The 15,541-nt window shown below is 36.7% G+C and overlaps 1 protein-coding gene across 1 annotated transcript in view; it reads left to right on the forward strand.

Moving 5' to 3' along the window:
* ADGRV1 (adhesion G protein-coupled receptor V1) overlaps window positions 1-15,541 on the forward strand; it is a gene marked incomplete at its 5' end in the record, with an annotated part of 423,052 nt that overhangs the window by 119,317 nt on the left and 288,194 nt on the right. Inside the window, 8 exons of the mRNA XM_084880847.1 lie at window positions 5,501-5,723; window positions 6,047-6,251; window positions 9,120-9,266; window positions 9,924-10,179; window positions 11,793-11,995; window positions 12,955-13,131; window positions 13,485-13,667; window positions 15,299-15,478. Of these exons, the coding sequence (XP_084736973.1) occupies window positions 5,501-5,723; window positions 6,047-6,251; window positions 9,120-9,266; window positions 9,924-10,179; window positions 11,793-11,995; window positions 12,955-13,131; window positions 13,485-13,667; window positions 15,299-15,478 (1,574 nt within the window). The remainder of the gene's footprint in view (window positions 1-5,500; window positions 5,724-6,046; window positions 6,252-9,119; window positions 9,267-9,923; window positions 10,180-11,792; window positions 11,996-12,954; window positions 13,132-13,484; window positions 13,668-15,298; window positions 15,479-15,541) is intronic.

Here is a 15,541-nt window from a genome sequence, read left to right on the forward strand (position 1 = left end):
TGATTCTCTCTCATTGATGTTTCTAACTCTCTATCCCTCTCTCTTCCTCTCTGTGAAAAATCAATAAAATATATTTTAAAAAAAAGAATGACAGCAATAAACTCATTACATGTGAACATAAATAACATGCTTTATTTAAAAACAAAACATTGTATTTTCCAAGACAAATTTTTTTAAAAATATATTTTGATATTTTACAAAGAGGAAGAGAGAAGGATAGAGAGCTAGAAACATCAATGATCAGCTCTACCGGGATGTGCCCACAACATGCCCTTGACCAGAATCGAACCTGGGACCCTTAAGTCCACAGGTTGACGCACTATCCACTGAGCCAAACCAGTCAGGGCCAAACAAAATTTTTATAAAAAGAATGGCATTTCTTTTTTGTTTTTGAAACTTTCACATCTGGTTTAATAGACGATATCTGGATTTTTGTGTCTGCATCAGTATTTAGCTTATTGCAATAATATCAATCATACATCCTCTGGAAAATCCCAAGTAGACAGACAACATCTTAGTATTATTATGAAAATATAAGATGTCTCCAAAAATGTAAACACACTCTTTGAATAATTATAAAGGCAGTATTTATTAAAATATATTTCATCTTCAAAATTGGACTACCAGCTATTAAAATGTGTATACAGTTTTTGAGACACCTGTAGTTTTGACTTCACAGTCTCTTTAAGAGTCTCGTAAGGATCCCCAAACAGTACTCTGAGCTATATGGAGGCAGAGAAATCCTTGCAGGCATTTTAAAGACCAGTGATTATCAGAGGCATGTTTCATAACTCCACCTACCTTTGGTGACAGAATATGCTGGAGGCAGTAGTTTGTAACTGCCCAGGCCAGAGCTAATGTAGAAGCCTCTGTGGGTGGTTAGTGAGAAGGAACTGAAATCAGGAGGAAATCAATTAAGGGTTTAGACATCGGGGACATCAGTGCATGGAGGTAGTTGAAGTCACAAAAGTTAAAATCTACAACGTAATTGCTATTGAAAAGAGTAGAGGATTTAGCACAAACACGGGAGTTTATTCTTGCAGTTTTTCTTTTAGGTGCCTGACTTGCTTTCTCTAACAGGCATGCAACCTTTAGGTACTGCCAACTTCAGTGACCTTAACTGTTTACCAGGAATCAGAGTTTTTTGTTTTTTTAACTTCCATTTTTTAAATTAAATCTATTTGGGTGACATTGGTTAATAAAATTAGGTAGGTTTCAAGTTACAATTCTGTAATATATCATTTGTATATTGCATTGTGTGTTGCCTACCCAGAGTCAAATCTAGTTCCATCACCATATATTTGACTACCTTTACCCTTTGCTACCTATTTATAGATTGTTCATTTCACTTTGTTTTCATGCGTCTTACACCCCACTTCTCAGCTCTGTGTCCCCAGGTTCTCTCAGACCCCAGCACCTCCCTTCTGGGACATTCCTTGGTTTTCTGGCTCTCATGTTGTTGTTGTCTACCTCTGGTCTGCTCATCTTCTCCTTGAATAACTTCCTTTACGTTGTCAGCCACTCACAGGCCTTCACTCCGTGATGTTGCTGTGATAAACAACTTGAGCGGTGTACTCATCATTCACTCAACAACTGATTCACTGAATAAATGATGGATCTTTCATCATGGATTTGTGTTGTTTTTGACTACATTTTCCTTAAGTTTGTACCTTTATCATTTTTGCTTCTCTTATAACTTAAAGTTTCCAAGTGGACTAACTTCATCTACTTGAGTCACTTATTATAATTCAAAATAGTTGCCTAATGAATGTTTTTTAAGGATGAGGAATGCTGTCTGAATGGGCTATTAATTGAAGTTATAGAATCCTCTTTAAAGACTTTTAAAAAATAGAATAGGCACATTTCTAAAAGAATTCGTGAAAAAATCTGCCAGAGGCTTGTTAAAAGACCCATTGTGAGGTTTCTTTATTCTTTTGTTTCTGTGACTTGAGGTTGTAGAAGTATGAAAAGATTAGAGGTAATTATTTAGAATGGCTTATTATAGATCCCTTGAAAGCTGAAATTATGCATTAAATAATATTCAAGGATTTTATTATTTTGAATATGTCAAATATTTTATTAAAAGCATTAGATTGGAGCCATGACTATGAGGATTACATATTTATTCTGGTTAATGACCTGACAGAGATTATTGTGTGGTGACTGAATTCTTAAAATTGAGGAAGAAGAGTGAATATAACAAAGGCTGTAAGAACATATAAATGTATCTCCCATTTCTCTCTTCTCTCCATTATTTAATAGATATCTTTAGTGCCAATTATGTGCCAAGTACAATGGTAGGCCCTGAGAAAACACTGGTAAGCAGAATCAGATATCACCTCTGCCCTGAAGAAGTTTAACAGGTAATAGGGAAGAGAGACATATGTAAAATCACACAAATACTTTTCTGGCTGCATACAGATAACTGCTATGAAAGAATATGGGAATGGGGGAATTATGTGAGACCATAATCAATATTAAAAAAAAAAAAGAAAAGAAAAAAAAGAACTCCCACAGCACAAAATGGAGAGGCCTTGACCTGGTCTAAGGGATGCCCCGAGAACTTTCTTACATAAGTAGGTGTTCATGTGGCTGAGTTGAGCATAGGGTGGGCTCTAGGTTGAGGGAACATGTGCAGAGGTCAGATGGTAGCAGTGAGCATGAGCTTTTAAAGGACCTGGGAGAGGTCAAAGTGGCACTGAGGGGAGAGTGGTATAGGATGTAACTGAAGATGTAATCAGTCCAGAGAGGGATTTAAAGGATCATTATCTTTATCCTAAAAGTATGTGGGTGTCTTTTATGAGAGGGTGTTGAGGAGATAGAGAAAGAGAAAGAGGGGTGCAGGAAGAGACAGAGACTCTGTGTGTGTGTGTGTGTGTGTGTGTGTGTGTGTGTGTGAGAGAGAGAGAGAGAGAGAGAGAGAGAGAGAGAGAGAGAGAGAGAGAAAGAGGTAGAGATGGAGAGAGAGAGAGAGAGAGAGAGAGCGCGTGCGCACGCGCGCACACAATGGGGAGAAAAGCTCAGAGGCTGGTAAGAGATATCTTGAAGATAGTCTGGAGGCTTGTGGCATGTTTCAGACTAAAGATGTTGCATGGTAGAGTTTGGAAAGTAGTGGGTGATGCAGGTCGAAAATTAGACAAGTAGATTCATCCAGAAAATGTTTCACAGGTAAAATCCACAGGAGTTGATGATAGATTAGATATGGGGGTATGAGATAGGAAGGATGTCAAAAATGAGTCTAATTTTTACATTGGTGGTAGTCCCTTCACCATTATGGTGATCACTGGGAGGAAGTGATTAGGGACAGAGATAATGAGTTTCATTGGAATCAACTGAGATGCCTTTGAGTCATTCGTGTGCAGATATTGAATAAGTATTGCTGGTTAGAGCTTAGAAGAGAGTCCTAGACTGCAGATATTGGATGTTCTACCTGCAGAGAAGGAAAATGTAGAAAGAGACTATGTAGTGTGAGAGGAGGGATCCTTGAACCAAGCCTTGCTAAATTCCACTTTTTAAAGGGGAGGCAAAGGAGACTATGTGGACAAGAGATTCAGGAAATATGGAAATCTATAGCTAACCCTTACTGAACATTATGTCCCACGTCCTGTTGCAGTCCTTCACTTTATTATATCATTCATCCTCTAAGCTCTGTGTGTTGCTGGAAAGACCCTCACCCCATTCACTTTAGTCCTCCGGTACTCTCAGCTTCATCAAAAATAGTACGTTTGAAAATCATTTGGATTAAGCTCAGTAGTACTCTCCATCCCTGTTCAGTTACCATAAGAAGCACAGGCCCCTGGGAATGAGATTTTCATTCCCATGTGTTCTGTTCATGCTCTAGACCAGTGGTCATCCACCTTTCAGACCTCACAGACCACCAGTGGTCCGCAGACCCCCAGTTGGCAATCGCTGCTCTAAACCATCTGAGCCCAAAGTTCTAGTCCAGATGCTCACATCTCATTTCCCCCAAACCCCAAATTCTTCCACAGTGCCCCCTGTAAGACAGATACACTGTATCTCAAACTTTTCTCAGGATAGTCTCTTCTCTTTGCTCTGGAACTTGGCTCTCTCCTGCAGACACTGCTTCTCATGAAGCCCTACCTAGCTGTTCCATCTTTTACTGGTTTCTTCTTGTATTCCCAGGTCTCTGAATGGTTAGGAACGCTTGCTTTAGAGCTTAGTCCTGGAACTTCTCTATACACTCACTCCTTAAGTAATCTTATCCGTTTGCCTACACGTGGGATGCTTTTATTTTTATTTGTTATAGTTTTGCTAAATGGAAGATAATTCTGTAATCGGTACTATTATAGTTAAAATCCTCTTCCCAAACAGACTCAGAGACACAGAGGCATGCTGGTGGTTGCCAGAGGGGAGGAGAATTGGGGGACCGGCTGGAAGAGTTGAAGGGATGAATTACTACAAATGGGTAGTTACAGTTATGGGATGTGAGGTACAGCTTAGGGACTATAGTTAATACTATTGTGATAACTATGTGTGATGCCAGGTGGAAATATGCGCTGGAAACATCAGGGGGGCCCTTTATAGAGAATATGATTGTCTAACACTATGCTGCACACTTGGAAGCCAATACAAAGTAAACTGTAATTGAAACAAACAAACAAACAAAAAAGGATAAAAATCCTCTTCCTCAAGTAGAGATTTTTTTCTTCCCCTCGTACATTCCTGGCCCGATTTCATGATCCTGAAATTGTACAAATAGTACAAATTGTACAAAATAGTACAAATGCCCACTTTCTGAGAAAACACTCTCTGCACACTATATTCAGATTTAAGCCTAAACTTCCTACTCTAAAAGTCTGATTACCTATTTGCTGCCTTGTAATACTAATCAGATTGCAAGGACATGAATAGGAGTGTGTCTCGCAGGGTTGGATTCATCATCAGTGATGATCAAAACACTTCATTTTATGATTTTGCTTGAGACTGTAGAATCAGTTAAACCTGAGAGGTGTTGAGATCCATCTGAGGCGTTTTCCCTTTACTAAATATGTCCAATTTTACAAAGCTTTATGAAAAATATATGATCATTTTAAAAATACAAACTTATTAATAACCATTTTTTAAAATCTTGACCTTTTATGCAACATTTACTAAACTGCAATAGTAATTTTTTCCCCCATAGATAAAAATAATCAGTAGTTCGCAATGTTTAAGAATGGGTATGGGGTTTTCCATTTTATCCTATGGGTAAACATTTTGGAACAGACTCATGGTTTCTGGTTCTATGTGCTATTTTAATACCCAATCTTATTAGATGTTTGCATGTTCCAGTGTGTTTCAATGAGTACTGGAATTTATTCATGTTTCTTGGTGGTTTCTTTATTTTCTCCCATTTTAAGTCTGAAGTTTTTTAGTGTTGTATACCGAGCAGTAAATGGCACTGAGAGTTGGAGAGATTTTTGCTGTGGCATGTATGTAGAGAGCATGTGAGGTGACTGTTTATAATTGACTCTAGTTGCCTTTCCCTTCCTTCCTGCAGTGCACATACTTCTTACTGGCCACTCTGTGTCTGCTCTGTATGGCTGGAATTCAGAGCTGAACCAGTTCTCTTTTATTCTGGAAGCACCTTCTGCTCACGATGCAGCTTCGGTCACAGTCAAGTCCCTTAATTCAAGCAAGAATTTAATTGCTCTAGTGGGAGCCACCCACTCACACATATATGAGCTGGCCTATGTCTCGAGCCTTTCTGACTTTATTCCTAGGTAGGTTAAACATTTTATGCTGTCTTTATACTCACCTACTCACCATAATTTTATATGATACCTAATTTCTAAGTCTTTATCTAATGACTGAAAATGTATGAAAAATAAGAGCTATTTATAAACAGAGATTTGGTTTTTATCCAGATTTCTAATATTTATTCTACCAAGTTAGTAGTATATGAATCATTCAGATTAAAATTTTACTTATGAAATGTGATTTTTCCAAACTTTGAATATCAGTCAATATTATAAGGGTTTTATGAGCAATGTACTATGTATATGTCTTTAACTTGTAGCTGACTATATGCGTTCTTCTATGTCAGTTCAGGTGAACTGATATTTGAACCTGGTGTCAGAGAAGCTATAATCGCAGTAAATATTCTCGATGATACAGTTCCAGAGGAGGAAGAATCTTTCAGAGTTCAGCTTAAAAATCCTAGAGGAGGAGCAGAGATTGGTATTAATGGTTATGTAAAAATCACTATTCTATCTAATGATGATGCCTATGGAGTTGTTGGATTTGCTCAGGTAATGATTCCAAAGATCTCACACTTAGAATTCAGAATCATGTATTCACTGCATTTATATATAGTTGTTATCAGCACTCAGCGAGTTGTACTTGAGTATTTTAAGCCTCTCTTTTTTCCTTTTGCCTGCTTCACCCCCTACTGTGCATTCGAAGCTCAAATCTACTGCTTCCTTGCAATTTAGTTTTACACACTGGACCGTCTAAACTTTACTTTTTGTACTGATTCCTTTTATAAGATTGAATTTGAAATGGCACCAGTTGGTCTTGGCCCAGGAGTTTGAATTTGCTGTTACCCATGTTCCCAGAAGACAGTGATGTAGATACCAATCACTGTGTCTGATCACACACATTACTCATAAATATTTGACTGTCCTATTATGCCTTTGTTATTTCTGTGGTGGGAAGGTAAGGTTGGGGAGGAGGAGGAGGAGAGAGAAAGAGAGAGAGGGAGAAGTTTGTAACTCTATGTGCATTGTACACATGGAGACGCTTTCTCCTGAGGAAAGGGAACTGTGCATGAGGACAAAGGCCTGGAGGAGATGAGGAAGTGAGATGCACATATATCTGGGAGAAAACAATCAGGGCAGGGAGAAACCATCAGCAAATGGAGTGGCCCTGAAGTGAGGCCTTGCCTATTAAAAGCAGCAGGGAACTCACTGTGGCTGACCAGTGTGCTAGGCCAGAGGAGGCCCAGGTGCGTCAGGAATCCCCACCAGCTCTCACAGGTTCAGTGACGTGCAAGGAGAACTCATAGGGCTCATAAAACTCATAGTTGTTATTTTGATGACTGGTGATACACAAAATCATGTAAGAGAAAAGGCTGTTAGGATAAAGTCCATAGAAAACTGGGTACCATTTTCCCAGTGTTCTCTTCCAGTGGAATCACAAGGAATGCATTCCCCCAGCATCGAGTTATGACAACACGTGAGAAGTGTTATCAACCACCAAAACTCATTAGAGACTCACTGCTCAGGATTTTAAATGGGGACTGATCATGTAGGCACCCTCTCCCTGGCATATAAACTTTCAGATTCCCTGGTGTTCAACATAAAACATTGTGCATTCAAACAGGTCAAGCAAATGGAGCTCATTGTCAGTTCTGGGAATGGTGAGAACCCTCCTGAAATTCAAGTTCCCAGACAGTTGGCCAATCTTGCAGGCAGGCCTTTCAAAGGACACCCTCGTCATAGAATGGAAACTAGATTGTAAGTGGGCAAGAACAGATAAAGGCCAGTTAGGAGACTATTGAAGTCATCCAGCAACAAACAATAGAGCTGTGGGAAGCAGGAGTTTGCCTTCCACCAAGATAGGGACCATGGGAGGAGGAGAGGTTTCAGGGATAAGAGGAGGAGTTTTTGACATACTAATGTCCTGAGTCAATTTCTTGCAAAGGTTGTAGGGTCACCCTATTACCCAGCCTGGCCCATTCTGAACTCAAGGTGGGCCAGCTTCCTCTGAGGCAGCTCTGCCCACAGAAATATAATGTGAGCCAGATGTGTAATTTTGAGATTTCTTGTAGTCACATAAAAAAAGAAAAGAAAAGGTAAGTTAGTTTTAATATTATATTTTGTTTAGCCTAGTATATTTAAAATATTATAATTTCAACATAAAATTATGGATGAAATATTTTACATCCTTTTTTTCATATTTTATCTTCAAATCCAGTGTGCATTTTACACTTACACACTGATCACATTTCTAATGCTCATTGGCCACCTGCTGCCAGAGCATTGTCTTTTGTGAACAAATTATATGGATGTGTTAAAATCACAGCGTTTTCTGCAGAAATGTTTGATTGCCTTGAGCAATATTTTATTACTATATAACATTTGTAACATTGTGTTAAAATGCTGTGTGAAATATCGCTATGAGATAGGATACATATTCAAGTTAACATTCTACAATAAATTGAGACTTTAAGAAATGAATGGGGGCATCTCTTTTCAGATTATCATAGTAAAAAGGCAAGAAATATCTTACTGAAAAGATTTTTTGAAGTCTTTATATTTTTTGCTAAGTTGCCTGTAAAGAAACCAGGGATATTGTAAAGAAGGGATTTTTTGAAATACTAAATTGAGGAAACATTCGTTAAATGGCTGGCAAGAGATGTTGCATTGTCAGACAAGGAATGTTATCGTCACACCGAGCTAGAACGAAGTTTGGAACAAAGGAAAGAGGTTAGGGGTACAGATGAAAGGAAGAGAGTATGGCATTCTAACACAAGAGAAAATGATATTTCTGGCAGGAAAAATATTCTTAAGACTACTAGCTAAGGATGAAACATTGATGGAAACAGGACAGCTATAGAAACATTTCAAAAAATATAAATTTAAGGATAAGAGACAGTTGTAAGTGATCAGAAAGGGCTCCCTGACTTTCATGACATCAGTACATTTGGGTGGGACTTTGGAGACCATGTTGATTTAACAAATAGAAAACAGAGACCTAGAGGGATTACCAAAGGTTACAAAGAAGAAGCCTCCCTTCTCCCAACTCTCAGGTCCTTTCGGTTCTACAAACTGTTTTACGTGCTATGTACAATGCTTTCAAAAAAGTATATTGTTTCTGATTATAAAAGGAAGATATGTTCATTGAAGAAAATTTGAAAAACATAGAAACAAGGAAACAAAAATAAATATAATTCTAAACTAACATTTTTGTTTATTTTAACTTAATCTTTACTTTTCCAAACGTGTGTTTTTCGATCAAATCATAGTCATCCTATATTATGGTTTTTGAACTATTGTCTTTCACTTATTATATCATGTTGCTCCATGCTGTGAAGTTTGCAAATGTATGGTAGCATGAAATAGAAGTTTACTTAGGTAATTTCAAATAACCTTGGTGACTTCCTATGTATTTTTCAGAATTCATTATATAAGCAAGTGGAAGAAATGGAGCAAGATAGCCTAGTAACCTTGAATGTTGAGCGCTTAAAAGGAACTTATGGTCGTATAACTGTAGCATGGGAAGCTGACGGAAGTATTAGTGATATATTTCCTATCTCAGGAGTGGTATGTAATTTATAAAATTATAGGAAAGTCACTTTTAAATTATGGTAACTATTGATGAGATGAGGAACATGATAAATGACATTCAAGAAGCAGACAGAAGCCCTATTGAAAATAACTTGATTCCACTTAGCAAACTTGGATTTGACTCTTCAGACAACGGAGACACCAAAGGGGGAGAATGATGCTCTGATTTGTATCTCTGCCTATTCTTTGTTCTCCACCTCTATTTTGATTTATTAATAGGTAAATGATACATCTAATCAGAGTTTACCCAAGGGAAATAGCAATCCTAGCCCAAATTTTATAGAGAAAAGTATTTGTTAAACCATATGCCATTTTCTTAATGTTTATAGATTTTTATATATGGTATCTAGGACTTAGATTCCCACAGAAAGACTATGTACTCCATATTCTAATAGAAAGTAGGCCTCAGGATATAATAATTTGGCTATAGTTTTATTAGGTTAAGTTTTAGTAATAGATTTTTTTTCCTTAATAATCTCACTTTTTATATGAAAGATATTTGATTTGTAGATATGTTGCTTAAATACCTCTTGTTATTTAAGTTGTGGCCAATATAAAACAAATCTAATCTCTGTTATTGCTGCACGGTGATAATGAAAAAATAGGTGAAATTTTCTTTGTTTAAAATTTTAGATGTCCTTTTCTGAAGGCCAGGCACTGTCTACAATCACCCTGACCGTTCTTGCTGACGATGTACCAGAGTTATCAGAGATTGTGACCGTAACACTCACCCGCATTAGCACCGAAGGGGTTGAGGACCCATCGAAAGGTGCTACTATTGATCAGAAAAGAAGCAAGTCTGTGATAACCACTCTGCCCAGTGACTCACCCTATGGCCTGGTGGGCTGGCATGCCAAGTCTCTCTTTGTTAGGGTAGCAGAGCCCAAAGGTAAATCTTGTTAAATCTTTTTCAGGTTCTAGTAAGTTTTATTGGATAATTTAACTGTACATTTCTGTTTTTATGTGATATTTTTTTTTAATTGGACAGGTCTTAATCCTTTTTTGTTTATAATTATTGAATTTTATGATCATGCAAACATTCAGAAAATATTTTTACTATTTTGAGACTATTATAATAGAAATCTTATTTTAGTAAAGCATTATAGTAAAGAGGATTGGTTTTTATTTTACTTTCTCTTTTTCATCCTTTATTTATCTGTCCTATTTCCTCACTCAGATCTCCTCTCTAGATTTTCAAGTTATCAGGAACAAGGAGCAACACAGAGAAATGCATATGGTACAGCAGGTGTTAATTGTTAAATCTAAAGCAATAATTAGAATGATATTTTCTCTGAAGTAAAAGTGATCAGTCCCTATTTCCTTTCAGCTTAGTGCTGAAATCTGCCTAAGTAACTCTTCATATTAGTGGATAAATGGATTTTTGTAGGTAAAGGTGATTTGGCTTATTTAAATAAAAAGTTATATATACTTTTAGGAAAGCCACTTTTAAATTATAATATGTATATATTTTAAATATGCTATGAAAAGTTTCTAAAATTTTCCAATAGGAACATCAGTGTCCTACCATTTAAGGAGTTGATGAGAAAAATGACATGTAATTATGCATCTGGGCCTTTATATTTCTGTATATATGCAACAGAAGCAATAGGTTTAAAATGTAATGACCTGTTCATTTATTTATTTAACAAATATTTTTAAAGCACAAGTATGTACCAGAAATTGTGCTGTGAGTTCTGGAAACAAAGACATGGTATTTGGTTATTAGAAATGCACAGACCAGTAAGGAAGATTGACAAGCATTTTTTTCTTTATTTATATGGCAAATTACATGTTTAAAAATCTAAAAACTTAAATAAAACATAGGTGCTATAGAATACTTTGAGCCTTGTGATAGGTATCTCACTATAAGAGCAAAATGGTTCTAATGACTAGTTATTAAATTATGACTTTGGTGTTTATTCATTTTTGAAGAATCTTCTTAGCATTTGTAATTAGTACCTCTGCTCAACCCGCATGTATGCACTTTTCTAAAGATTTTCAGGCCCTAACCACTTTGGCTCAGTGGATATAGTGTCCACTTGAGGGCTGAAGGGTCCTGGGTTCGATTTCAGTCAAGGGCACATGCCCGGGTAGGGGGTGTGTAGATGGCAGTCAATCAATAATCCTCTCTCACCGTTGATGTTTCTCTCTCCATCTCTATTCTTCTCTGAAATCAATAAAAAAATATATTTCAAAAAAGATTTTCAGTAATTTCTGTTAAAGTGCATGACATGGGCAACATAGAAGAGTATGAAAGGAAAGCAGCAGGGAGGGCTTAGAACTGGGATGGATTGCTTGCAGTGTATATGGAATGTCAGCACAACTTTGGGAATCGGTGAGCACAGCACAAGGTGCTCCTTGTGAGTGTACATGTTCTTTGTTTTGCTTCTCTTTCCTTAACTACCTAAAAGGGGTAGTGCAGGACATTCCACGCTAAGTGCCTGGAATAGCATTGACAGTACACAGGCAGTCTTATGCACTTGAGTCATGTCTGTCCCACAGAGAACATCACCACTCTTCAGTTACAAATTGTTCGCGATAAAGGACTACGTGGAGACATTGCCATTCACTTGATAGCTAAACCCAATTTCTTACTGCCCATCAATAATCAAGCCACAGAGAATGAGGATTATGTGCTACAAGAAACAACAATAATCATGAAAGAAAACATAAAAGAAACTTACGTCAGAGTTACCATTTTACCGGTGAGTCTAGGCTGTGGTTAGTAGGATTATATGTCTGATTGGATGCATTTGTTGGTTGGTTTATGGTAAATGAATGAATAAAATGCCCAAATCAATCTGATTATTTTTATTGTTGAATTGATAGGGTAATGTTTTCATTGAATGATACAATTAGTTGAATTAAGATTAGTTTTCAGATGTTTTAGATCTGGTTTTAGTGCTATGCTCTGTCTCTTATGTGGGTAGATCTGTAAATGAAACTGAAAGTGATTAATAGTGTAATCAATGATATTACATAATTAAATATTGCATTTTTATGTTAGAATACAATATATAACACAATATTCTATATTGTTAAATAAATATAACATTAGTGTTACTAATAATGGTATTGACGGTATTAGATAATAGTGGTTTCTGGGGAAGACATGGGAAAGATGTGAAGAATGGGGCAGAGCAAAAGTTCCTTTACTATTCACTATGTATTCTTTTTATCTTTTGAAATTGTTTATTACCTATTGTATAATAAGGTAAAAGTCTTTAAAACAATTCATTAAAATGAGGGATTATGTCTAGATTTACAAATCTCGGGCTTTTGCTTTTAAGGTGTATGTAGTATTTACCAGTTTTTCCTACATTTGGGGGAAGGTATTATATATATATATAACTATATATAACTATATATAAATATGTATGTATAAATAACATATTCAATACAATATATTCAAAATTGCAGGATAGAATTCTAAAAATTATTTTACTTGCTAATAAGTATGAAGCTTCTATTATTTCCTAAGCTTGAATATTTTCTAAGATTCTGATTTTGTCAATGGGAATGTGTTAAAATATAGGAAGAAATCTTTTTAGAAAGTGTGATAGAACTACCCATTTCAAATATCCAAAGCATATTCAATATATTTTAAAAAATAAAGCACCCTCTCTGTCCCTCCCTTCCCCTCCACTTCCCTGCTCACCTCCAGGATGATGCTCCTGAGCTGGAGGAAGGATTCATTGTCAACATCACCAAGGTTTACCTTGTGAACTCTGACTTCTCTGCAGGACAGCCACGCGTTCGGAGACCTGGAATGGAAATAGTTGAGATAATGATAGAAGAAAATAATGATCCCAGAGGAATATTTAAGCTTCATGTTACCAGAGTGAGAGGAATTTAATATATTTATAGTGATATGGCCATTTGCACCTGCCAATTTGGCCAGTGTCATATATTTTCTGCAAAATAAGTGGTTTTGCTTGAAGATATTTATAAATACCTGTCTTTAACTTTATCTTATAGACTAATTCTTAGTTCTCTTTGAGATAGACCCAAGGATTAAATAAATTTATTCATACTACATTTAAATGTAACAGTTCTAAATGAATATATATAGAAACTATTTCTACTTTGGTGGGTAAATATAGCCACTATAAGTATAAATAATAAATTTAGAAAGTGATGCCTGTACGAGAGTTACTTTTGTCTTGCATTTTAACTTCTATTCTTTGCTTAAAGAATGCTGTTGGAGTTATCACTGCTTATGAGGCACCTCCACCCCTGAACGTTCTTCGAGTTCCCGTCGTCCGGCTGGCTGGAAGCTTTGGGGCCGTAGATGTTTATTGGAAAGCAACACTGGACAGTGCTGGCCCGGAGGACTTTAAGCCATCTCATGGGATTCTTAAATTTGCAGATAGACAAGTATGCTAGTTATGAACATATTAGCATTTTTCTGGTTGTACTTAAAACATTTTATAGACATCCATTAAATGATTGTGCAATATGGTTGCTAAATGAATTATACTCTGAATTCTGTCAAGCCAAACAGAAATACTGTTAGTTAATATGTAATTAATTAATGGACATAGAAAGAGAGAGAGAGAGAGAGAGAGAGAGAGAGAGAGAGAGAGAGAGAGAGAGAGAAACATAGATATGAGAGAGAAACATTGGTTGGTTGCCTCCTGTATGGGATTGAATGCACAACCTAGCTAGTTATGTGCCCTGACCTGAAATTGAACCCTCCAACTTTTGGTGGACTAGATGATGCTCCAGCCTATTGATAATGGCTACCTGGGATATTTTTTTTTAAATCATGAATAGTAAAATCACCATCTGGACTAAGTTTTATTTACTTATAAGTCATTAAAACTTTTAAGATAGACCCAGACATGAACATTTAAGAACAGATTTGGGTTTTCTTCCCCCCCCCCCCCCCCCCCCCCCACACACACACACACACATTCTAAGAATAGTATTTGGAACTAATGGGATTTATTATAATTGTAAAACACAATGATAATTTCTATGGAACCATTTTATATCATGCAATGTTAATAATTAGTATACTAAACTTTATGTTGGTGCAATGCTTATTAGAGCCAACATGGTATTTTAATTGTTTTTGTTCGAGAATAAGGCTTCATGTCCATAGCTACATGGATAGAATGTTGCTTGTGCACCTTAAGATCTTGAGTTCAATTTCTGGTCAAGGGCACATAGCTGGGTAATAGGTTGTATCCCTGGCTCTGGTCGGGGTGTATGGAAGGCAACCAGTGGATATATCTCTCTTACATTGATGTTTCTCTCTCTTTCTCTCTCCTTTCCACTTTCTCTCAAGAATCAATGGAAAAAATATCCTTTGGTGAGGATTAACCAAAAAATAAAATAAGGAATAAGACTTTATTATTTTTTGTATCTATAAGTACTATATTATATATATAACTAGAGGCCCAGTGCATGAAATTTGTGCATTGGAGGAGTAGTCCCCTCAGCCCAGCCTGCATCCTTTCCAATCCAGTACCCCTTGGGAGTTGGGCCTAAACTGGCAGTTGGACATTCCTCTCACAATCCTGGACTGCTGGCTCCTAATTGCTCACCAGCCTGCCTGCCTGGTCACCCCCAACTGACCCCCCTTGCCAGCCTGGTTGCCTCTCACAGTCCCGCCACCAGCCTGGTCGCCCCACACAACCTGCTGTTCAGTCATTTGGTTGTCCCTCACTAACCCCCCTGCCATCCTGGTCGTAGGCAGTCATCTTGTGAGGGTGTGATGGTAAATTTGCATATTTCCTCTTTAATATATAGAATTGCCTATATCTTGAACATAATAAACTATACATTTCTCTGAAATACAATAAATGAATGACTTTAAAATGCTATTATGAACATAACAGGCAAATAATTCTGCATTTTTCTTTTGTATTATGTTTTTAAATTTTAACTAAAAAATAAACCATATATGTTCAAAAGTTGATATCACAATATATATCCTTCCCTCTATCTCACCTTTCTTCATTCTCTTCTCTCTCTTTTTCTTCTTTCCTTTTCTTTTGTAGGTTACTGCCATGATGGAAATAACCATAATTGATGATGCTGAATTTGAACTCATGGAAACTTTTAGTATTTCCTTAATCAGGGTGACTGGAGGTGGCAGACTTGGTGATGATGTTGTAGTAACAGTTGTAATTCCACAAAATGATTCTCCATTTGGAGTATTTGGATTTGAAGAAAAGACTGTAAGTGAAATACATTGGGGGAGGGGCTTCTTCTAGGCTAATTTTTTCTGTGTAATTTTTAGT

The sequence above is a fragment of the Pipistrellus hanaki genome (assembly GCF_964339955.1).
Source record: "Pipistrellus hanaki genome assembly, chromosome: 4".
Lineage (NCBI taxonomy): Eukaryota > Metazoa > Chordata > Mammalia > Chiroptera > Vespertilionidae > Pipistrellus > Pipistrellus hanaki.